We start from the raw sequence: 25991 nt of genomic DNA on the forward strand, positions 1-25991 counted from the left end.
CTTTAACATATATATAAATTGTTTGTTCTCAAAGACTATAATCACACCCTCTATTTCCCAGTCTATCTGAAACCACTGATACTTAACCTTAATATGCCTCTGAAATATGCAGCAGAGGGCTGGGTAGAGTTGCATTGGACTTCTATCATGTTTTTATTTGTAAATATGTATTTGTTTTTTGAAATCCAAATAGGCTACCACATTCAAAATATGAGAATTGGATGTTTGAATAAAAACACATTTAAATATGTATTTCATATTGAGAGTGAATATAAATGAAGAAATCATTACAAACCCAATTGCACTTCTCTGCAGAAATTGACGGTGCTGTCTTTTTCCTTTTTGGTGTGACTTGTAATCCCATTTTCAATATATAAAGATGTATTCATTTAGAGGAGTGCAGCACAAAGTAATGAGTGCAAGCATAAGCTTGGAAGACTATTAATTGGCACTAAATCTCCCTAGTCTAATTTGGAAGGTGTAATGCATTTATTTAAAATAGGAAGAACTCTGCAGAAGGTGACCAGTGTTGTTTAAATAATTTTCAATGTCACCAAGATTTCTATGAAAAATTGAAGCACTCTGGCAGAAAATCATGTTTACAAGGTGAATGGAGAAATTTGGGGATATTTATTTACCTGCCTCATGCACATTGCTGGTTTATAATTACTTGTCAAGCCCAGACCCCATAGCTAAATATGGCAATGCTATGAAGCTGTCGCTACTGCATAAGAACATGTTTGAAAGGTTACACCTTTAAGAGTAGTCCTTTGTAACTAATTCTGCAGAGTATTTTTTTAAATTTCAATTGGAGGTGTGAAGGGGTTATCAGAGTGCGAGGCTCTAATATACCAACCCTACTTGCACATTGTGGTGCAGATATTAATTGCCATCCAGCATATTTGGCATTGCACTATTAACATTTTACTGGATTTTTGTGTTGCCTTAAGAGGGACATTTGGGGGTATTCAATCTATGAAAGTAAGCAAATTGGGGCTTTTGATCTTTTCACAATGGCAGAGCAATTCTTACAATTATACGAACAATGATGGACAGGTAAAGACCATCGGGTCCATCGAGCCTGTCTCTCTCAATTGCGATACCTTGTGTATCACAACTTGTACACTCCACCCCACCCCAAACCATGTCATCTCCTGGGAGAGGCAAAAAAACCAAACGATCCGGGCCAATTTTGGGGAAAAAATCTGGGAAATTCCTCTTCAACCCATCTAGGCAATCGAAACTAATCCAGGAGATCACTCTGGCCATTAAATTCCCTGCAATACCTACTTTCTGTAAGAGGCAATCTCTGCCGCAGCCAGAAATAAATCCAGCTTTCGCTTAATGGAATTCAGTGAGTCTGCATCCACTACATCAGAAGGCAGCTTGTTCCAGAGGTCTACTATTCTGTGAAAAGAACCATCTCCTGACATCTAACCTAGATATAGCCTTTAAATTTGTGCCCCCGGTCCTGTCTAACGTATTTAATTGAATTAAGCGGTCAGCTGGAACACTGTCTAGTCCCTTCATTATCTTTTAAAAACCTCAATCATATCCCATCTCCCCCCCCCCCCCCCCAGTCTACGCTGCTCTAAGGTAGAGTCCCACCTCTCTTAACCTATCTTGATAACTAAGATGCTTTTGACTTGGAATTAATCTAGTGGCCCTCTTCTGCACCCTTTCCAGAGCCTCAATATCGCTCACCATGTGAGGAGACCAAAAACTGGACACCGTATTCCAAGTGCGGCCTGACTAAGGTCTTGTACAAGGACAAAACCGTACGCCTTGTCTTATACTCAATTGTCCTATGGATACAACCCAACACCCTATTTTCTCCAGCTATCGCTGCATGGCATTGCTCAAGGATGTATGCACTCGAAAGCCCAAATCTCTTTCTATCTCCACCATCTTTAATGCCTTTCCCTGGAGGGTGTATTGAATATTGGCCCTGCCCACCTGTATAACACTTCACTTATCTAAGTTATACATCATTTTCCAGTCATGAGCCCAGTCTCCCAACACATTAAGATCTACCTGAATCAGACGAACCTCTTCTACAGTTCTAGCACTCGCACAGATCTTGGTATCTTTTGCAAATGGTGCCGCCAACCCCTGAATCCAGATAATTAATACAAATAGTAAAAAGCAACACCGATTCCTGCGGGACACCATTGGTGACCGGGATCCAAATCCATCTATAACTACTCTTTGCCTGCGTCCTGCCAACCAGTTCTGTATCCAGCTCCATATATTTCCATTAATACCAAAGGCTCCGGTCTGAAAGAGAAACCTCTTGTGCGGTACCTTGTCACAAGCTTTTTGGAAATCTAAGTGGACAATGTCTACCGGGCTTCTCTCGTCCACCAACTTTGTAACTTCAAAAAAATACACTTAGATTTGTGAGACATGACTTTTTTTTTAAAATGAAGCCTTATTGCGTGTTCTTAATATGTCTGTCCCCTATCCAAGTTTTCACACATTGCACCCCTTATGATTCTTTCAAGCATCTTCCCTATTACTGATGGGCCTATAGTTACCTGGGTCTGCCTTGTCACTTTTTTTTAAATGGGGATTACATTAGCCTCCTTCCAATCTGTAGAAACCATTCCAGAGTGCAGTGAGCTATTAAAAATACAGGCCAGGGGCTCGCACAGCACATGTCCCATCTCCTGGAGGGGCTCGCACAGAACATGTCCCATCTCCCGGAGGACCCTCGGGTGGATATCATCCGGCCCTGCTACTCTATTTTTAAGTTCTTAATTCTTTCTAAAACAATTTGCTTATCTGTTAATGTTACTAGTAGTACCACTAGTAGTATTAAATTCTAATATTTGAGCATCATCTTCAAAGTATTCATAATATTTCTGCTATACTGAGTCATTTGTAACCTGTCCTTGATCACCCTTCAGTGGTCCAATAGTCTTGATAGTTCTGACTCTTCACATTACTAAAACAGCTCTTCCCATTACTGCCACAGTTGTCTACAATCCTTTTTTCCATTAGTCTTTTTGCTGATCTAATAGCAGCCTTAGTTTTATTTTAGTTATTTTGTATTCAACCCTATTTATTTGAGTTACATTTATTTAATTTGTAGAAACATTTCTGTTTACATCTTTTGTCTTTGTACATACCCAGTCACCTTGGCTTTTTCTTACCACATTTCCTTCTTTTGATTTTGGCTACATGTTTATCACATTTTTAATCTTCTTAAACTTTCCGTTTACAACATCGGTTGCATCACCACCAAGGAGAGTTAGCCAATTTATCTGTTCCAAATCATCTGCCATTATATATATTTTCTTTTTTGCTGCCTGCCAATTTCACTTGTGCACTTGTTTTACTTTGGCATGTAGCACTCCAGTGTAAATATTAATGTTTTTTTGAAAGTGTTGTGGGAGCTGGTAGTGGCTGAGTTGAACAGCTCTTGTCTGATTTGCAATGTGCTAGTTGTTTGTGTGCACTATTGAGGGAAAACCACTTTTTTAAAAACAGGGTGGATAAATCTGAGAATCGACTATCCGAATTAGAGATGGCAAAAGTGCAACAAAAAGCAATAGAAAATCTGAGTAAGGAGCTTCGTGAAGCAGTTAGCCAGACAACTCAGATGTGTGAAAGGGTCATAGAGGTAAGATTTCTCATTTTAAAAATTTTGCCATTTGTGTTTCTTTCTTTCTCCCCACCCAGTACAGTGATATGTGAAGTATTCAGACTTTGGGCCCAAGTTTCCACAGGATAAAAAAAACGGGCGCCCCTCTGAGCTGGGCGCCTGTTTTTCACGCCTAAAACGGCGCCAGAAAAAAAACGCGCTATTATCGAGCGCTTTGCAGCTCCTTGTCTGTTTGGCGCGGAGCCTACACTCGCGCCGATTTTGTAAGTGGGAGGGGGCGGGTACTATTTAAATTAGTTTTTTTCCTGCTGGCAACGCTGAGCGTTCGCGCATGCTCAGTGTGAAGAAAACATTGGCACTCGGCCATTTTTGTAGTTCTTTGTAGCTGTTTCATTTTTGAAAATTTTTTAATAAAAGCACATTGCCATCAGCACTGAGGCTTCCCTTCTCACTGTCTCCTTCCCCTCCCTCCCCTGCGCAGCAACAGGCCGCTGTCTCCTTCCCCCTCCCTCCCCTGCGCGGCAACAGGCCGCTGTCTCCTTCCCCCTCCCTCCCCTGCGCGGCAACAAGCCGCTGTCTCCTTCCCCTCCCTCCCCTGCGCGGCAACAAGCCGCTGTCTCCTTCCCCCTCCCTCCCCTGCGCGGCAACAAGCCGCTGTCTCCTTCCCCTCCCTCCCCTGCGTGGCAACAAACTGTGGTTTCCTTCGAACGATGGCTGAAGCACTTTCACACAGGTAGGAAGATGGTTTATTTAATCTTTTCTTTGCATATAAATGTTTATTCAGGTTGGATTTATTTGTATAATATTTGTAGAAGTATAAATAAGGATTGATTGTAGAATTTAATTACTTCCCTTCCCCCCCCCCCCCCCCATCGTTCTGGACGCCTAACTTGTAACCTGCGCCTGATTTTTTAATGTGTAGAACAGGTTTTTTCAGTTCTACAAAAATCTTCACTTGCTCCATTCTACTTTAGTTTGGAGTACGTTTTCACTGTGGAAACTTTGAAATCAGGCGTCAGTGGCCGGACACGCCTCCTTTTGAAGAAAAAATTCTGTTCTAAAGTAGAACTGTTCTACCTGACTAGAACTGCAGAAAAAAAAAGTGGAGAATTGCGATTTTTAATATAGTCTGTTCTCCACCAGTGCTCCTAAAAATCAGGCGCAAATCATGTGGAAACTTGGGCCCTTTATTTCCAGTGTATTTTTCAACTTCCCTCTCATCTTGTCCCTAAAATATTTTTTCCTCTAAGAAGGAAGGAGACTGTGCATGCTACTACTGAAAGATTGTTTACTATTGCAAGTTGCAATCTCTCTTCCTCGTCCTCTTTCTCTTCCCCACCTCCTGTCAGCAAACAAATTGACCATTTTTTTGTGTTCGTGTAGATTTTTACGGGGAAGGGGGTGGGGGGGGGTGAAACCTTGTGATAAATTTTATGGATCTACAGGAATTACACTAGAAAGGCTGTAAGTCCCACTGTAATTTAAGGGTATTGAATTTTTAATTTCATATGCTCACATTTGTGGCTAACAATTGAGCTTTTTCTAATTACATTTTTTTTTCAGACTGAACAGATGAATGAAAAGCTGATGTGCAAGCTGAGTGAACTCTCGCAACATGCTGCGTATGTGTCTAATTCATGGTAACATTTTGATGTCTTCATTTCGAATGAAGACTGCCGATGTAAACATTTCTAATGGCAATTGCATAGGTTAAGATACCTGTTAAGATTTAGTTACCGACACCTCTACTAGATGGCAGTGTTGTGTACCACAAGTCCCTCCGCTATTCCTTTCTCCCACTGCCCCACCCTGTTGTGCACTGGCTGTTCCTTCCTTATCGCACTCTTTCATGGCTCCAGAGTTCCAAAAGCAAATTTAATCAATTTATGCCCCCCCCTCACTTCTAGTTCAGAAAATCCTCTTTCTCTGCATTCCCCCCCCCCCCCCAAAGTGCCCCCAACCACTGCCACATCTCCTATTTTGGTGTTATGATGGCGGCCTCCTCCACTTTTTTGACAGCCCTGCTACCCTGTAAAAAATATTGCTCTCTGATCCCTTGATACCGGTTTCATGTCTGACAAAAATACACAATGGACTGAAAACCAAAAAAATCAAATTGGAGGGAGCCACATAGTTATATCAGAGAAATGGAGACCCTTCCAATTGAGTAGTTCACCCAATCCTACATCAGCGATAGGGAGACCTTCATCCCCTGCTGGTCTGGATTTTGAAACCACTCGCACAATTGATTTTGTGAACCTTGTGCTCACCAGAATGAGTGAGTGGTATTTGGGTATAGAACATTTTCTATTTTTGGTATGGCAACAGGAGTGTGCAGCAGGAAACTAACTCTGAATCTCAGCTTTGAATTGGGGGTACTTGGGAGTGATGTGCTGCAAGATACTACTCTGCAATTACTGACTATTGGTTAGGGTAGTTTTATTGAGCACAGTTTGCAGTTGGTGTTTCTTTTGTTCATCTTGGTTATTGACCTTAATAGGTGCAAGCTGGACTTGGACAAGCTAATGGAAATCTCAGCAAATGAAGAAATGAAAGAGCAAATCGACGTCCTACGTAGTCTGCAGCAGATCATTACTAGCATGGAGGTGAGAGTTCAGGATATCATTTGTGTGGAGTGAATACAGCTGTAGTGTTGAGATATGCAACGCATAATTTATTTGAAATTCTTTTTATTTGGCTGTTTGAATTGGTAATATCTTGATCTGTTGGATGAAACTTGCAACTGTGAAGGTTTCTTAAAGTAGTTCCATCTAGACTTAAGTAATTCCTTCACTGGAGGATAATGCAGCACCGAATGGATGACTGGTTTTTCAGTTTTTTTTTTACTGTATTCATTCTTGGGATGTGTGTGTCATTGGCTTGTTTGGTCCAGCTAAAATTTAGCTAGAGCATCAACACCCATTAATGCAGTGTCTAATTGTATTTGTTGTTTTTGATTGTGTACTGGTTTTTCATCTTTGTTGCTTTAAAGGAATATGTATCTTAATTGGCAATAGGTTTCTAATGTTGCGATCCTAAAACCAACAATGTGACTAATCCGTTTCAAAACAAATAAAACTGGAGTATTCTCGTCACCATTTTTGAACTGAGCATGCCAAAAGGACTGGAATTGTGTACATCTGCTCATTATCCCTTTTTTAATAACTTTTTTATTTATACAGCGCCTTTAACGTAGTAAAACGTCCCAAGGTGCTTCACAACAGTGTTACAGACAAACCGATAAATTTACATAAGAACATAAGAAATAGGAACAGGAGTAGGCCATATGGCCCCTCGAGCCTGCTCCGCCATTCAATAAGATAATGGCTGATCTGATCATGGACTCTGCTCCACTTCCCCGCCCGCTCCCCATAAGTCCTTATTCCCTTATCGTTTAAGAAACTGTCTATTTCTGTATTAAATTTATTTCTGTATTAAATTTATTCAATGTCCAAGCTTCCACAGCTCTCTAAGGCAGCAAATTCCACAGATTTACAGCCCTCAAAAGAAATTTCTCCATCTCTTTTTTAAATGGGCGGTCCCTTATTCTAAGATCATGCCCTCTAGTTCTAGTCTTCCCCCATCAGTGGAAACATCCTCTCTGTATCCACCTTGTCAAGCCCCCTCATAATATACGTTTCGATAAAATCATCTCTCATTCTTCTGAATTCCAATGAGTAGAGGCCCAACCTACTCAACCTTTCCTCATAAGTCAAGCCCCTTATCCCCAGAATCAACCTATTGAACCTTCTCTGAACTACCTCCAAAGCAAGTATATCCTTTCGTAAATATGGAAACCAAAACTGCACGCAGTATTCCAGGTGTGGCCTCACCAATACCTTGTATAGCTGTAGTAAGACTTCCCTGCTTTTATACTCCATCCCCTTTTGACACCAAGCCTCAGAAGAAATTAAGGCAGATGATCAAAAGGTTTTTTTAGAGGTAGGTTTTAACGAGCGTCAGAGGGAGAGAGGCATAGAGGTTTAGGGAGGGCATTCCAGAGCTTAGGGCCCAGGCAGCTGAAGGCACGTCCACCGATGGTTGAGCAGTTATAATGAGGGATGTTCAAGATGCCAGAATTTGAGGAGTGCAGACATTTTGTGGGATTGTGAGGCTGAAAAAGATTCAAGATGGGATAGGGAGGGGCAAGTCCATGGAGTGATTTGTAAACAAGGATGAGAATTTTGAAATTGAGGCATTGTTTAACTGGGAACCAATGTAGGTCAGAAAGCACAGGGGTGATGGGTGATCTTGACGGTGTGGGTTAGTACACAGGCTGCTTTGCATTGGCCCTTTCCAATTCCGCCCCCCCCAATAATCTAGTAGATAAAGGGCCTAACCTTGATACTGAGGCATATGGACCAGAAGGATTTGATCCCTGTCTCGCAGTGTGGGCTTTTTCGCAACACCTTTTCTTGTGATTACATTTTGACTGTTTCATAAGCAGACAGGATATCTTGTGAACCAAGACCGCCTCTCTACTGCGTATGTGTTAGCATAGTTCTGGTGTATGCAAAAATTCACTTGGGCAAAATACTGTGGGCAACCTAACTTTGTACCTTTTTTATGAAAGGAGAAAATGGGATCTGGTAGGAAAGTGCCTTTCAGATGTACGAGATTTTGGAAGTTGACAAAATGTCCTTCCAAGAAAATTGATTTGTTCAGGATCCATTTAAAATCTACAAGGCATGGAATCTTGTCATCTCTAGCTTGAGTCTAAACACTTTGTTTTTAATTTTTCTCTCTCCTATATAGAATGCATGCACAGAAATACCACCGGAGATGGAGGCAATTGATCTAGAACAACAAGTGGAAGAAAATGGAGATGTAAGTGACCCTATATTCAGTCTATTATACACCAAAAGATGTTTTAATCTATTCTAATTCCAATATTTTTCTCCCCTGTTTCTTTTTGAGAGGTGTGTTTGAAGGTTCACATTGAATTCCACCACATACATACGAAGTGCAAGTATGTAATTACTTTCAATTGTAACCAAATTTTTCTTAATCTACCATGAAGAAAATAAACATTAGTTGAATTTAGCATTTTGCGACAATGTGATTTGGTGTGCCAGTTGTAAACTACATGCTGAGGCACCTTGCGAGAAGAGATGGAATTCTGCTGGTAATTCTGCATTGAGTTCTGCAGGTTTTGACACAGCTTTAAATAAGCCATGCAAAAGCTACCAACTTTGGATGACTCAGCCTGCAGCGGTATTATTTTTAATGACATCAGAAGTCCTTCTGTATTCAACAGGAGAACACCAGCATAAAGGAAAAGAGGGACTCTGATCCTTTCATGGCCAACTCTGCACTGAGGCATGCACAGATGTCTAAAGAGTTGATGGCCCTGAATAAAGTGCTAGCACTTAAGGAAGAACTAGCCAGGAAAATGTCTCAGGGTGACTCTGAAATGGAGCCTCTGCACATTTTGTACCAGGTAAGCTAGGACAATAAGGTAAATGCTTAATCTTTGATATTTAGTATGATATAAATATAATTTCAATTAAAATCTTTACAAAGCAGAATAAGTTATTTTGTATTAAACCTTCCTGTGGGGAAAATGTTTCTCCTTGTTTGTAACTGAAGCTTCATTAAAATATTTATGGCCCTTTTCAGGGCAGCATCAAATCCCTTGAGGATGAAGTTTCTGCTCTACAGAAAGAAAAGGAAGAGCTGGTGCTGGCACTGCACAGTACGAAGAAGGAAACCAATGTAACGAAGTAGGTTCATTCACACGTATTACAGCTAAATAAACCATTGGGGTTTAGAGTTGTTTAGATTTAAGGAGTTTAAAACTGAATTTGTGCGAGAGAGAGAGATGTTGTGGTGAGTTGTAGAACATATGTTCAAAACAGCATTACAACATTTCCCCACCAAAGTACAAGTACTGGACTAACTTCGAAGCACTGCTGATTGTAGACAGCTAAATTTGCTTTGAAAGTAGTGGCCGCTTGGTTCTTTCTGTTTCCGCTAACTCATCTGCCTGAATTTTTGTGGGCGTGTGGGATTAATAGAACAAATCTTTTACTGAAACTGCTGCGTGAGTGACTGATATAAGTTCTATAAGCTGTGGTAGTTTTTTTTTGAGAAGTGGCTTGTAACCTTGTATAGCACTTCACTTGCTAGGAAGACACAACTCTTCTACAGCAATGCTTCAATTCTAGGAGGAAAGGTAAAGAAAGATGGATCATTTGAACTACTTGGCCCCAATATTGCACCTTCCAATTTGATTGCACATGTATTGGAATGTGCAAGTACTATGCATCAAACAGAATGGAATTTCTTATAGGCAGTCCCTTGAATCGAGGAAGACTTGCTTCCACTCTTAATGAGTTCTTAGGTGGCTGTACAGTCCAATACGAGAACCACAGTCTCTGTCACAGATGGGACAAATAGTCGTTGAGGGAAGGGGTGGGTGGGACTGGTTGGCCGGACACTCTTTCCACTGCCTGCGCTTGATTTCTGCATGCTCTCGATGGTGAGACTTGGTCCTCAGCACCCTCCCGGATATACTTCATCCACTTAGGACGGTCTTTGGCCAGGGACTCCCAGGTGTCAGTGGGGATGTTGCACTTTATCGGGGATGTTGCACTTTATCAGGGAGGCCATTGAGGGTGTCGTCGTAACGTTTGGCTCGTTTGCCTTGAAGGAGTTCTGAGTAGAGCACTTGCTTTGGGAGTCTCGTGTCCGGGATGCGAACTATGTGGCCTGCCCAGCGGAGCTGATCAAGTGTGGTCAGTGCTTCAATGCTGGGGATTTTGGCCTGAACGAGGACGCTAACGTTGGTGCGTCTGTCCTCCCAGGGGATTTGTAGGATCCTGCGGAGACATCGTTGGTATTTCTCCAACGACTTGAGGTGTCTACTGTACATGGTCCATGTTTCTGAACCATACAGGAGGGCAGTTATTATTATAGTCCTGTAGACCATGAGCTTGGTGGCAGTTTTGAGGGCCTGGTCTTCAAACACAGTTTCTCAGGCAGCCAAAGGCTGCACTGAAGGTGGTGTTGGATCTCCTCATCACTGTTCTTGTTGATAGAAGGCTCCCGAGATAAGGAAAGTGGTCCACGTTGTCTAGGGCTGTGCCGTGTATCTTGATGGCTGGGGGGCAGTGCTGTGCAGCAAGGACAGGCAGGTGGAGGACCTTTTTGTCTTGCTGATTTGTGTAAGGCCTATGCTTTCGTATGCCTCAGTAAATACGTCGACTATGTCCTGGAGTTCAGCCTCTGTGCGCAGATGCAGGCGTCATCCGCGTACTGTAGCTCGACGACAGAGATTGGGGTGGTCTTGGACCTGGTCTGGAGACAGCGAAGGTTGAACAGGTTCCCACTGGTTCTGTAGGTTAGTTCCACTCCAGTTTGGAGCTTGTTGACTGAGGTGGAGCATGGCAGCGAGGAAGATTGAGAAGAGGGTTGGAGCGATGACGCGGCCCTGCTTGACCCTGGTCCGGACGTGGATTGGTTCTGTAATGGATCCATTGGTAAGGATCACGGCCTGCATGTCGTCGTGGAGCAGGCGGAGGATGGTGACTAATTTTTGGGGGCATCCGATACGGAGGAGGACGCTCTATTGACCCTCGTGGTTAACAGTTTCAAAGGCCTTTTGTTAGGTCGAAGAAGGCCGTGTATAAGGACTGGCGCTATTCCCTACATTTTTCCTGCAGCTGTCGCGCTGCAAAAATCATGTCTGTTGTGCCCCATAGGGGACAAAATCCGCACTGTGACTCTAGGAGGAGCTCCTCGGCCACAGGGAGAAGACGGTTGAGGAGGACTCTAGCGACGACTTTCCCGGTGGCTGAAAGCAGGAGATTCCTCTGTAGTTGCTGCAGTCGGCCTATCTATTTGATTGCACATATATTGGGATGTGCAAGTAATATGCATGCAAACAGAATGGAATTTCTGCAGGAGCTCTAAATATATGGGTGGTACAATAGCCAGGAATGCTAGTTTAACTCTTAACACTTGGGAGGTAGTAGAGGATCGGGTTAAATCTGACCAGATCCAGAAAAGGTCTACTTTACCATAATCTGGAATTGACACTCTGATCCATACTTTAATGACTTAAGTGAGCAAAAGATTCCTCCAGTGGAAGGGAACTTGTAGATTATCTGCAACTGAGGCAAGAATCTGCCCTATCTATTGATGTTCACCTGCGCAATCAATATGGTGCTTCAGTCTGGAATCAAGTTGATTTGAATTTGCAGAAGACTTGAACCCTGCATGGAAGAACTGGAGTGGCCTACATGAGAGGACATGGAAGCCTAAACTGTGTGCTCAGCAGATATATAATCTGCACTCGGAGTCTGTATTTTCCCATTACAAGTGTTGGCGATCTGTATTTACAGCATTTTGTCTTTTAAATTTGGAGTTTTTGCATTTTTACAAAGCAGTTTACATCCTAAGGCACAAGGGTAGTATGTGTATGGTGATGTAGAAAATATGATCCATAATATTATGTATTTAGTTCAGGCATCATTTATTGATGAGATTAAGATATTTAGAAACTTAATCAGTTTTCCCATCGCGTGCATAATTTAATTACTAGTGACTGAATAAAAGAAGGAAACACTTACATTTATATAGTGCTTTTCATGACTTCAGGACATCCTTTATAGCCATTGAAGTGTAGTCACTGTTATGTAGGAAATGCAGCAGCTAATTTTCTCACAGCAAGATCCCATAAATGGCAATGAAATAAATGACCAGATCATCTGTTTTAGATGTTGGTTGAAGGATAAATGTTGGCCAGGATACTGGGGGAACTCGCCTGCTCTCCTTCGAATAGTGCCACGAGATCTTTTACATCCACCTGAGATGGTAGATGGGGTCTCTGTGCTGAAAGATTGTACCTACAACAGTGCAGCACTTCCTGCGTACTGCACTGCTGAGTCTAGCTGATGTACTCTCGTCTCTGGAGTGCAATTTGAACCCACAACCTTCTGACTCTGGAAGGAGACTGCCAACACTGAGGCAAGGCTGACCCCTAAATAATTGGTAGTTAATGTTGCCATCACCAAGAATCTCCAGCATTGCAAGAGGTCCAAGCATAAGTAGGTGCAGTGCATTGTTGGGAATAGTAGCACAATTGAAGTCTGTATGGTTGACTATAGATGCAAGCATTCTACTCTGAATTCCTACACGGCAAGCGATCCCCAGGTGGGCAGTGGAAACATTACAAGGACACCCTCAGCCTCCTTGGTAAAGTGCAACATCCCCATCGACACCTGGGAGTCCCTGGCCAAAGACTGCCTTAAGTGGAGGAAGAGCATCCGGGAGGGTGCTGAGCACCTTGCCTCGTCGCCGAGGATGCAGAAAACAAGCGCTGGTAGCGGAAGGAGCGTGCGACAAACCAGACTCTCCACCCACCCTGTCCCACCTGTGACAGAGATTATACAATCCAATATGGGAATTACATCACCTGAGATCTGAGTGGAAGCAAGTCTCTCTCGCTTTCGAGGGACTACCGATGATGATGATGGACGACTATACTAAACAGTATGTTAGCTGGGCATAAACAAAATAATAAAGGAGTAGGAATCAAACCTTTTTGAAATTTCTGATGGGTTGTGTGACCGAAGTCCAGCTCTGTCATGCCTCAAATGGTTTAACTTTTTGCATTTGTATTTTTGATCACTTTACATACAGTAATGTAAATTAAAGATTAGCTATATCGTTTAAGGTTTTTCTGCCTTGTCTAGAGATGCCAAGTTTTCCAAGGGGTCATCTGACCCAGCTAGTTTCCCTCCTTTGATCGTGTCAATACTTCTACGTTCATGTGTCGGAAGATTACATAATGTCTGGGTCAAAATTCTGAAGTGTTTGTGAATTTGTAGACTGGAGGATGTAGATACATTCACTAATCTGATGCATTTGGAATCTATAGTTCACATTTTTTTTCTACTTGTGGAAAAACTAGTTAACTGTTCATTATCTAACCATTGTGCAGAATCTTCAAACATGTCTGCTTTGGCTTCAAAGAAAAGTTAGAAACCTAACTGGGTAGCAACCATCTGCACTTCTGATTCTAAATGCTGTGGCCAGAGAGTCTCTGGGGAGCCATCACCTATGTAAAGTTTGTTTTATAATCAGTCTATTCGAAGATACTGAAAAGTACTACTAAAGATTTGAAATTCATTGTTTTTGGCAGTTAAGTATTATACTGCTGGTTGCTTGCTTTGTAAGTAAATTGGAGTTGGCTTTAGCATGAATATAACAATCTGATATTTTCTACCTTTTTTAAAAATAGATAGAATGCAGTATAGGCAGTGTTAATAAAAGGGTTCTGACGAAAGGTCATCGACTTGAAAATGTAACTGTTTTTCTCCCCAAAGATGCTGTCTGATCTATATTTCCAGCATTTCCTATTTTTTAAAAAAATTTAATAAAACAGTTCGTCTGATGGCAAGTTGTCCTATTCATGATTTGTGTAAGGGTACAAGTTTCAATTGATAAGACTGTCTGTATATGGAAACTGACATTTTGCAGTGAATACAAGTGTTGAGAGAGAGACACAAAATGCATGTATTGCAGTCTGTATTGTACATCTCCAAAAGGGACATGATTGTGATTTTGGTTGGGGTGACATTTACTTTACATATGAGCTTCTTCCTTTTTGGCATTCTGAGTCCAGCTGCTAAGGGAAATGGATGAAAGACTTGGATTTATTTAGCTCTGCTATCTGTTTGCAGGGTTAGCGAGCGTCGAAGGAAGCGTCTCCAGGAGTTAGAAGGTGAAATGACTAATCTTAAAAAGAAGTTGTTGGAACAGTCAAAAATGCTTAAAATTAAGGAGAAGACTGAAGGGACCATTAATAAGCTGAATGAAGAAATTCAGGTACTGCATACCCTTCGGTTTATAAAAAAAACTTGACCCTCTGCTGTTTTTAAATTCAAAGTGTAAATTAAAATATATTCCATAATTTGACTGTGCTAGGTTATCTGTATGTACTACCAGTTTAACCATTTACTTCCCAACTGCCACCTTTTCCGAACTCCTTCCTCATCACAACTTTTGTAACTGTTTTGTGATCTTCTATTTTCCTCCCTTTTCAGATAAAGAAACTTTTCAAATACATTAAAACAATGTTCCTTTTAATCTTTTTTTTGACTGCGCAGCCCCTTGCCCATTCAAAACACCACACATGCATGTTTCTTCCCATTTTAAAAGCCAGTGAGCTGGCTGTGTGGATGCTCCAGAGCTTAAAGGGAACATTGCATTCAACATAATTGGGTTCCTCTCCCACCTCGGGCTTTGCCCTGCCCCCAAGCCGGAAGAGAAAGATGATGACTTTTATTGCATACAGTGCTATAGGCACAACCATCATCATAGGCAGTCCTTCGGAATTGAGGAAGACTTGCTTCCACTCTTAGAATGAGTCCTTAGATGGCTGAACAGTCCAATACAAGAGCCACAGTCGTTGAGGGTGGGACAGGTTTGCCGCGTGTTCCTTCTGCTGCCTGCTCTTGTTTTCCACATGAACGCGGCGATGAGACGCGAGGTGTTCAGCGCCCTCCCAGATGCACTTCCTCCACTCAGGACTGTCTTTGTCCAGGGACTCCCAGGTGTGGGTGGGGATGCCGCACTTTATCAGGGAGGCTTTGAGGGTGTCCTTCTAACGTTTCCTCTCTCCACCCTTGACTTGTTTACCATGAAGGAGTTCCGAGTAGAGCGCTTGCTTTGGGGAGTCTCTTGTCTGACATGCCAGACACGAATGTGGCCTGCCCGGCGGAGCTGATAAGTGTGGTCAGTGCTTCAATGCTGGGGGATGTTGGCCTGGGCGAGGACGCTAATGTTGGTGTGTCTGTCCTCCCAGGGAATTTGTAGGATTTTGTGGAGGCATCGTTGATGGTATTTCTCCAGTGACTTTGTGTCTGTCTACTGTACATGGTCCATGCCTCTGAGCCATACAGGAGGGTGGATATTACTACAGCCTTGTAGACCATGAGCTTGGTGGTAGATTTGAGGGCCTGGTCTTCGAACACTCTTTTCCTCAGGTGGCCGAAGGCTGCGCTGGCGCACTGGAGGCTGTGTTGAATCTCATTATCAATGTCTGCTTTTGTTAATAAGAGGCTCCCGAGGTATGGGAAATGGTCCATGTTGTCCAGGGCCACGCCGTGGATCTTGATGACAGAGGGGGGCAGAGCTGTGCGGCGAGGACAGGCTGGTGGAGGACCTTTGTCTTACAGATGTTTAGCGTAAGGCCCATGCTTTTGTATGCCTCAGTAAATACGTCGACTATAACCTTGAGTTCAGCCTTTGTGCGCAGGCGTCGTCGTCAGAGTACTGTAGCTCGACGACAGAGGTTGGAGTGGTCCTGGACTTGGCTTTCTCCTCCTCCCCCCCCCCCCCCAACCCACTTCCTGCCGGAAGAAAAAAGTGATGACTTTTATTGCCTACAGTGCTATAGGCACAACCGACATTCTAGTATCAGCAGGCTTTAGACTATTTTCCCATATCAAAATCTGGGAGTACGGAGGTGACTTGTATGTAGCACTTCGCCCACTCCAAGCTGAAATCTCTTATGTCAGCATCGATCAAGGATGGAACAGATTATTTTAGTCTGTCTCGTTTCCACACTGTTCTGTGCATTGCCAATGGGGCATTTTGTTAAGATTTGGTTTACATTAGGAACTCATCATACTCTCAATTATACTAGGACTGGTTCGATTTTGTGTGTATTTTTTAAATTCTTCCAAGTATGGTTTAAAGTATCAAACCTACAATGGTCTTTTCTCTCGCAGGCCCTGAAGCATCAGCGTGTTCAGCTGATGCGACATATGAAAGAGGATGTTGAGAAGGCTCGTAGATGGAAAGCAGAAAAAGACAAGGAGGTCTTGCAGCTGAAGGAAAAGGTGAGACCTTTGCTTATGTCTTTGTTAGAGTTGCTTAAATTGAACATTTGGGGTTTGCCTGATGGGGTAGGCAATTTTGAATGTGTTTTTTAAACTTTTAATCAGCCTTGGCTGTTGTGGTGGAAACACTCATGTGCTGCGGCAAGCAAGTAAGGTCTGTATCTCCTACAGCACCTTGCAATAAGCTGTATGTGAGTGTATTGTACATCTCCACCTCCCAGTTTTCCTGTTGTCTTGTTTTGGGTCTTCAAGAATCACTTATCCTGTAAATCTCGCAGCTTTAATTGCTTAAAATAAAAAAAATTCACACTAGCAACTGGGAAATGCTTCGCCTTCACATGCTGCGCAGTTGAGATTGCAAACTTGCTATGTGGGTATTGCATACATAGTTCTGTGGCACAATGTGTTGGTGTGAAACCCAGTCAACATTGACAATTTGGATGATCATAACATAAGAAATAGGACCTGGAGTAGGCCATATTGCCCATCGAGCCTGCTCCATCATTCAGTAGGATCATGGCTGATCCTGTACCTCAATTCCACTTTCCTGCCCTATCCCCATAATCCCTTGATTCCCTTAATGCCCAAAAATCTCTTGATCTCTATCTTGAATGTACTTGTTGAGCATCCACAGCCCTCTGGGGTAGAGAATTCCAGTGATTGAGTGAAGAAGTTTCCCCTCATCTCAGTCCTAAATGGTCAATCCTTTATCCTGAGATTATGACCCTAGTTATAGACTTGCCAGTCAGGGGAACAGCCTCTCGGCATCTACCCTGTCAAGCCCTCTAAGAAGAATTTTATACATTTCAGTGAGGTCACCTCATTCATCTAAATTCCAGAGAATATAGTCCCATTCTACTCCATCTCTCATAGGACAGCCCTTGTCCTAGGCATCAATCTAGTGAACCTTTGTTACTCCTCCTCTAAGGCAAGTATATCACCAGGTGTGGTCTCACCAAAGCCCTATATAATTGTAGCTAGACTTCCTTGCTCTTCTACTCCAACCCCCTTGCATTAAAGGCTTACAAGCTGCCTGTCTAATTGCTTGCTGTACCTGCTTGTTGACTCTGATTCGTGTACAAGGACCATCAAATCTGTCTGAATACCAACATTTACTCGTGTCTCACCTGTTTATACAATATTCTGCTTTTCTAATCCTTCAAAGTGGATAATTTCACACTTCCCCACATTATACTTCATCTGACACTTTCTTACCCCATTACCTAACCGGTCTATATCTCTCTGCTTACTTTCCCACCTAACTTTGTATCGTCAGCAAACTTGGATGTATTGTATTCGGTCCCCTCCTCCAAGTCATTGATTATAGATTGTAAACAGCTGAGACCCAAGCACTAATCCTTGCAGCACTCCTAGTTACACCCAGCCATCCTGAAAATGACCCACTTGTTCCTACTATTTTCTGTCCATTAACCAAATCTCAGTCCATGCTAATGTATTACCCACAATCCCATGAGCCCTAATCTTGTGCAACAGCCTCCTGTGTAACACCTTATCTAATGCCTTCTAACAATTTGCTACACTACATCTACTGGTTTTCCCCCTTATCTAGCCTGCTAGTTACACCCTAAAAACTCTTAATAGATTTGTCAAACACAATTTGCCTTTCATAAAACCGTGTTGACTTTGCCTAATTATATTGTGATTTTCCAAGTGCCCTGTTACCATGTCCTTTTAATAATAGATTCTAGTATTTTCCATACTAGATATTAGACTAACTGGTCTGTAGTTCCATGTTTTGTTTTCTTCCTCCTTTCTTGACCAACGGGGTTACATTTGCTCCCTTCCAATCCACCGGGATGGATCTAGAATCTAGGGAATTCTGAAAGATCAAAACCAATGCATCTACCATCTTTGCAGCTACCTCTAACACCCTAGGGTGTAGGGCAGGGGTTTTCAGTTTTTAGTCCTGTTTGTTTTTGTCAGTACTTTTTCTTTAAGTTCCTCACACTCATTAGACCCTTGGTTCCCCACGATTTCCAGTATGTTACTTGTGCCCTCTACTGTGAAGACAGAGACAAAATATTTGTTTAATATCTCTGCCATTTTCTTATTATAATTTATCCTGTCTCTGCCTCTAAGGGACCCATGTTTACTTTCACTAATCTCTCCCTTTTTACATATTTGTAAAAGCTCTTACAATCTGTTTTTATATTTCTTGCATTTTATATAAAAAGTAGTTTGCCTACCTGTTTACTTTTTACTACACCATGAAGGTAGAGTAGTGCATGGGCACTGTCAGACAACATTTACACATTAATAGCCTCTACTTCAGAGTTGCTTCTATATTAAATTTGCATTTTTCTTGTTGGCTTGGGATTTGGGAGAAATAAAGAATATTGAGGACGTTCAATCTACATTCAGGGTCTATCTATTAAATTCTTTCTTCCCTAGGACCGAAAAAGACAGTATGAACTGCTGAAACTAGAACGAAACTACAAACAGCAAGCAAATGTATTGAGGCGCAAAACTGAAGAGGTGAGTTGTGGGCAGCTTCCTCTGAGACTTTGGATGGCAGTTGGGAGATTATCTTTTCAGTGAATGAGGAATTGGTTTATAGGAAGAGAGAACGTTTGCCGAAAAGTTGTTTAATAATGTTGATTTGGTCAGTTAGTAGCGCACTCTTTTGAGATGGCAGGTGTGGTTCGAGCCTACTCTAGGACTTGAGCACATTCTAGGACGATAAGAATATTGCATTGTCTACTGGCTGAGTCATTTAGCAGAGGCTTAGTCTCCCTGTTTGGGCATTAAAAATCCAATGAAGAAAAAGTGGATTGGAAAGCAGCTAATGTAACTCCTCTTGTTTTTTTTTAAAAAGGGGGCAGACAAAAGGCCAGTTAGTTTAACATCTGTAGTGGGGAAAATGCTTGAAGCTATCATTAAGGAAGAAATAGCGGGATATCTAGTTAGGAATAGTGCAACATGGATTCATGAAGGGGAAATCATGTTTAACTAATTTATTGGAATTCTTGGTGAGGATATAACGAGCATGGTGGATAGAGGTGTACCGATGGATGTGGTGTATTTAGATTTCCAAAAGGCATTCGATAAGGTGCTGCAGAAGATAAAGGTACGCAGAGTCAGAGGAAATGTATTAGCATGGATAGAGAATTGACTGGCTAACAGAGTAGAGTCGGGATAAATGAGTCCTTTTCGGGTTGGAAATCGGTGGTTAGTGGTGTGCCACAGGGATCGGTGCTGGGACCACAACTGTTCACAATATATAGATGACCTGGAAGAGGGGACAGAGTGTAGTGTAACAAAATTTGCAGATGACACAAAGATTAGTGGGAAAGCGGGTTGTGTAGAGGACACAGAGGCTGCAAAGAGATTTAGATAGGTTAAGCGAATGGGCTAAGGTTTGGCAGATGGAATACAATGTCGGAAAATGTAAGGTCGTCCACCTTGGGGGGGGAAAAAAACAGTAAAAGGGAATATTATTTGAATGGGGAGAAATTACAACATGCTGCAGTGCAGAGGGACCTGGGGGTCCTTGTGCATGAAACTCTTTTGAGCCCAAAAAGTTAGTTTGCAGGTGCAGCAGGCAATCAGGAAGGTGAATGGAATGTTGGCCTTCATTGCGAGAGGGATGGAGTACAAAAGCAGGGAGGTCCTGCTGCAACTGTACAGGATATTGGTGAGGCCGCACTTGGAGTACTGCATGCAGTTTTCGTCATCTTACATAAGGAAGGATATACTAGCTTTGGAGTGGGTACAGAGACGATTCACTAGGCTGATTCCGGAGATGAAGGGGTTACCTTATGATAGATTGAGTAGACTGGGTCTTTACTTGCTGGAGTTCAGAAGGATTAGGGATAATCTTATAGAAACATTTAAAATAATGAAAGGGATAGACAAGATAGAGGCAGAGAGGTTGTTTCCACTGGTCGGGGAGACTAGAACTAGGGGGCACAGCCTCAAAATACTGGGGAGCCAATTTAAAACCGAGTTGAGAAGGAATTTCTTCTCCAAGAGGGTTGTGAATCTGGAATTCTCTGCCCAAGGAAGCAGCTGAGCCTAGCTCATTTAATCTATTCAAATCACAGATGGATAGATTTTTAACCAATAAGGGAATTCAGGGTTATGGGGAGCGGGCGGGTAAGTGGAGCTGAGTCCACTGCCAGATCAGCCATGATCTTGTTGAATGGTGGAGCAGGCTCGAGGGGCTAGATGGCCCATTCCTGTTCCTAATTCTTGTGTTCTTATGTTCTCCGGGTGTCCCTCATCTAACAATACTTATAAAATGATCAGTTAAACTGTTTTATCACTCTCTGCATTTACCTGCAGAGCATGCAACTACATGTCAAAAGTGAATCATTGGCTGTAATGCATTGAGATGTTGATGGGGAAACCTGTGTTTCCTTTGTTCTCTTTCTTTTTTCTCTTTTCTTCCCCCCCCCCCCCCCCCCCCTCCTCCCCCGGCATATCTTGTGAATATGCCAGTCTTTAAAATGAAATGTTGCGAGCTAAAATGGTTGTCCTCTGTTGATGCCAGCCATGGCACCTGGTTTGCTTTTAGATCTGTTAAACTTTAAAGTTGAATATTTGACGGGTAAGTTTTGGACCCGGGCTTTTCGTGGCTTATCCTTCATCAAATCTTGAGCCAGGAGCCATGTGACTCATAATTAAACAAAATAACATGAAATGTTGGCTACCATTCTGTGTCCAGATTATATGGCCTTGCAATTAACACCACCCCTTCCCACACACCCACCTTTCTGGGTGGGTTTAAAAGTTTTAAAACTGGTAATGTGTCCCCAACCTGACTCTCTGCCTGTCAATTTGGCTGTCTGCCGGGCAGGAAATCGAAGAAATAAATTGAGGACGTCCACGTCCCCAGCCTTGCTGAGTTTCCCCTCCCCATCAATATCGGGGTCTATGTGTTTCACTGTTTGTTCAAAGAGGGCTCGGATCAGAATTCTTGGAGGGATTACCTGAGACAGTCCATGAGAGTCTACAGAATTGAGTGTTTGAGTTTTGTATTCTCTGGCATTTACTAACTCTCTTCCTTTTTGAGAGAGAATCTGGGTCTTGTGTGAAGAAAGCTTAGGGGTAAAGTTTTCTAGACATTGATCATGCTATATTTTGCATGTATTCCTCTCTGGAATCAGTTAGCATGGCTTCCTCTGTCTCCCTAGGCTACTGCTGCGAACAAGCGCTTGCGTGATGCACTACAGAAGCAGAGGGATGCCGCTGAAAAACGCAAGGAATCAAACCGAGGAATGGAAGGCACTGCTGCCAGAGTGAAGGTGCAATGAATTGAAGCATGCTGGGCATACATTTGAAACCTGTCACTGTGCTTACTTTACATTGTCGACATTCTGTATGTGCTGTAGCTGAACACTTACCATTAATTTTGCAGTTGGCGTGCCTCATGTTGCTCCTGGCCTAGTGCTATTTTATGCAAATCATTGCAGAATGTGTATAACCACATCGCTCATTGCAGCAGTGATATTGTTTAGAATGTATTTCTCACTAAACATTTACTCTAAATCTAGTCCAGGTGGATATTCAAAGCCAAACTTTGTCCCAGCTAAATGTTGAACATGTGAAGCAGATTTTGTTGCTGTCCACTTCCAGTGCTGGACTGGACTGCTGCTGTCTTTGGCTATTGCTCCCTTCCACCCCGTGATGTTCATTGTTGCTGCTGTTATCCCAATTTTGAATATTTTGAATATTTGGAAGCTTCAGCCCCACCACTTTAAATTTTCTAGGCCTGGAAACATGGTAAAGGCTGATTACAAATTGATGCAAAAAGGCTCCTTCCTCAATTCACCAATTGTGGCGCAACCTTTTTCACTCCTCCAGGCCGAAGAAATTTAAAGAACTGAGGCTGAGCAGTAGTTAAAGTCGGCATTGCATAATGTGAACAAAGAAAGGAATTGTTCTTTCCAGGCCTTTTCTTTGACATCCCTACCATAAATGATCTGAACAAAGATGTATGCTATTTTAAATATAAATGTCCAAGGAAGACTCCAATTTTCTTTTGGATACAAGCGTGATGTGACCGATATAAACTTGCATTGGAGGGTTTCCTCTGACGATGCTCGTGCATATTGGATTTGAACCAACTTTGAATCCATATTTTGTGTTCCACCATTTGAATAATGAAAGGTGGTGGGAGTAGAGTATACCGTGTCTCTCTTCCTTAAGGTCAACCCTGAGCTGCAAACTTCTTTGATAATTCAGCTGGTTAAAGGAGACCCCAGGTCCATAGGGAGTTAGCAGTTCTTAGCTGGATGGTGGGAATGGGGTATTTGGCATGTGTAGATGTCAACTGGGCAGACTCAGGGTTGCCTCTAATGCCTCCAGTTATCAAGTAGCCTGCCAACATTCACTGTTTAGGCTCACATGTGGAAAATGGCCACTTGAGTGAGTTGCCAGAGTAAGTTGCCAATGGACTGCATCCCAAATAAGAGTCGCCATCTCCAGCTGAAGAGGGGAGAAACTAGCAAAATAAAATCTTTTTAACATTGCAATCCAGTGAAAATCACTTCATGATTCAACACAATAGTTAGGCTGATTTAACCAAAACTTAAGGACAATTTTGGATATAAAACTGTAACTATGCACAGTTCTGGTCTCTATATTTAAAAAAAAAATTAGAGGCACTAGAGAAGGTGCAAAAAAGATTTTACCTAGAAAAGGGAAGGCTGAGAGGTTACCTGATAAGTCTTTAAGATGATCATAGACTAGACATGGAGAAGATGTTTCCACTTGGAGACCAAAACTAGGGGCCATAACTACAAGATAGTCACTAATAAATCTGATAGGAACTTGCTACCACAATGAGTAGTTCAGGCAAATAGATGCATTTAAGGGGAAGCAAGATAAACACATGGGGTGGGGAGGAATAGAATCTTCTGGTAGGGTCAGATGAAGTAGGGCAAGAGGAGGTGTGTGTAGATCATAAACACTGGCATGAACCAGTTGGATTAAATGGCCTGTTGGTGTACATTCTATGTAAAACTGACTCATTAATGGATTGTAGTCTAAATTACTGGAAGTAATATTTGTTGTAGAAGGAAGGCAGTTGAGATTGGGAAGAGGAAGTATTGATCAACTGACGATCAGGACCAGAGTGTAATTTTTCGGAGCAGGATAAGGCAATTGACGAGACAAACCTGTCTCCTGTCAAACAAGTGCACTTCTTGCACATCCACCTTGTGTCCTTTAATCCTTTTCTCTCTCCAGAAATGTATCCGATTGCTTCTTGAACCCATTTATACTGTCTTCAGTGGTCTTTCCATATGTTCTGTTCCATTTTGGGTGATCCTTACTGACTTCCCTTTTTTTATTCCTTTTTATATTTAAAAAAAAAAAATTGTCCATTTGATATTTGAACCCAGTCATCAGAGTAAAGTTTATCTGGATTAGTTTCACCAATTCCATTAATATTGAAATTTAAATTGGGTCACTTTCCTTTCCACTCCCACCCCCAAAAAAGAAAATCAGTCCCATTTTCTTCACCTTTCCTGATATCCACAATTATCTGTGTTCTTCCTACAGTTAGATGACCAGAGCTCTAGATGGGGACTGACTAATACCTTGTGAAACAATAAATGTATTGTTTTATACTCTTTGACTTTACGGATGGCAACTATTATGCTGATGGCTAGGTTTACCCCCTGTTTATAGTTTCCTGATCGGCATGCTTTACGACTCCATTTAACACATCTTGTGCATGAAATGTTTCCTCACAATTGTTTTCTTGTACCTCTTTGTGGCTCAGAGTTGGCTGGTAAATGAGCTCGAGGTACTTGTGAGTATTGGGGAGGCTCGTCGTCACCTGAACTCCCTACTGGATGACCGGAAGGTCTTGGCACAGGAACTCACCTTTCTTGTGGGGAAGAAAGAGGTCCATCGTCCACCATCCAAACTCCGGGTAAGTACAGACTCTTAAACCAAAGGGACATGAAAGATTGTCCGCTTGTTTGATTTATATTTAGGAAATGTCCTTGTATTTGGAACTTGTGTGTAATTTCAATTATCCAATTCTGACAAAAATAAAAACAGATGCTGGAAATATCAGTCCTGTGAACCTATCCACTTGTCAGATGTGTAAGGACTTGCTGTGTACTTGCAGCATTTTCTGTTAATTGAGATTTGTGTCCTTCCCCCCCGCCCCCCCCCCCCCCCATCCCTTGTTCTGGATCTTTTTTTTTTACCCAAATTGGTGACTTTTTTTTTCCCCCATTTTAACACGAATTTCCATCCTAGCCTTTCTCCAGTTTCAGTATGTTTTCAATTCTTTTTGCAGCGGCGGACCCTTACGTTGACTGAACTAATGAAACCCACCGAGCAGGATCCATCTTTAAACAAGCAGATTGAAAGCGTGGAGACCGAAATAGAACTCAGGTAGTTGGTGGGGAGGGAATCGAGGTTCATGCTGGGAGTTGTATATGGAATTGTTTTGACTGCTGTTAAATATACCATACTTGACATGCAGTTTCTGGAATCAAATTTCTAGATACAAAAATACTTTAAGTATTGCACTAAAGTTCTGAGTTAATTGCCTGTATACAGCATTTAATTTAATTGGAATATTTCATGGATTCTGCAGGGGTTTATTATCATTGAATGGTTACAGCACAGAAGGATACCATTCAGCCTGTTGAGTCGTGCCGGCTCTCTGCAAGAGCACTTCAACTTGTCCTAATCCCCTGCCCTTTCTCCATAGCCCTGCAAATGTTTTTCTTTCAGGTACTTGTCTAATTCCCTTTTCAAAGCTGTGATTGAACCTGCCTCCACCACCCTTTCAAGCAGAGCATTCTAAATCATAACCACTCACTGCAAAAAACAGTTTTTCCTCGTGTCGCCTTTGGACCTTCTGCCAATCACCTTAAATCTGTGTCCTCTGGTTCTCGACCCTTCTGCCAGTTTCTCTCTCTACTGTCTAGGCCCTTCATGATTTTTGAACACCTCTATCAAATCTCTTCTCAACCTTCTCTGCTCTCAGGAGGACAACCCCAGCTTCTCCAGTCTGTCCATGTAACTGAAGTCCCTCATCCCTGGAACCATTCTTGTAAATCTTTTCTGCACGCTCTCTAAAGCCATCACATCCTTCAGTGCGGTGTCCAGAATTGGACACAATACTCCAGTTGTGGCCGAACCAGTGTTTTATAAAGGTGGTTCATAACTTCCTTGCTTTTGACATTCTGCCTCTATTTTATAAAGCCCAGGATCCTGTATTCTTTTTAACCGCTTTCTCAATCTGTCCTGTCACCTGCAATGATTTGTGCACATATACCTCCAGTTCTCTCTGTTCCTGCACCCCGTTTAGAATTGTATCCTTTAATTTATATTGCCTCTCCTCGTTCTTCCTACCAAAATGTATCACTTCACACTTTACTATGTTGAATTTCATTTGCCACGTGTCTGCTCATTCCACCAGCCAGCCTGTCTATGTCCTCCTTGAAGTCTATTCCTATCTTCCTCTCTACTTCCAAGTTTTGTGTCATCTGCAAATTTTGAACTGGTGCCCTGTACAACCAAGTCCAAATCACTAATATAAA

At 42.2% G+C, this 25991-nt stretch overlaps 1 protein-coding gene across 3 annotated transcripts in view; it reads left to right on the forward strand.

The window, feature by feature from the left end:
• kif4 (kinesin family member 4) overlaps positions 1–25991 on the forward strand; it is a 79485-nt gene that overhangs the window by 28362 nt on the left and 25132 nt on the right. For all 3 annotated transcript variants that reach the window (XM_070882626.1, XM_070882625.1, XM_070882627.1), the window contains exons 11-22: positions 3493–3625; positions 5171–5229; positions 6108–6213; positions 8363–8434; positions 8865–9047; positions 9227–9330; positions 14296–14440; positions 16348–16458; positions 18871–18954; positions 21615–21725; positions 24209–24361; positions 24737–24834. In XM_070882626.1, coding sequence (XP_070738727.1) covers positions 3493–3625; positions 5171–5229; positions 6108–6213; positions 8363–8434; positions 8865–9047; positions 9227–9330; positions 14296–14440; positions 16348–16458; positions 18871–18954; positions 21615–21725; positions 24209–24361; positions 24737–24834 — 1359 coding nt within the window. The remainder of the gene's footprint in view (positions 1–3492; positions 3626–5170; positions 5230–6107; positions 6214–8362; positions 8435–8864; positions 9048–9226; positions 9331–14295; positions 14441–16347; positions 16459–18870; positions 18955–21614; positions 21726–24208; positions 24362–24736; positions 24835–25991) is intronic.

This window comes from Pristiophorus japonicus, chromosome 6, assembly GCF_044704955.1.
Source record: "Pristiophorus japonicus isolate sPriJap1 chromosome 6, sPriJap1.hap1, whole genome shotgun sequence".
Taxonomy (NCBI): domain Eukaryota; kingdom Metazoa; phylum Chordata; class Chondrichthyes; family Pristiophoridae; genus Pristiophorus; species Pristiophorus japonicus.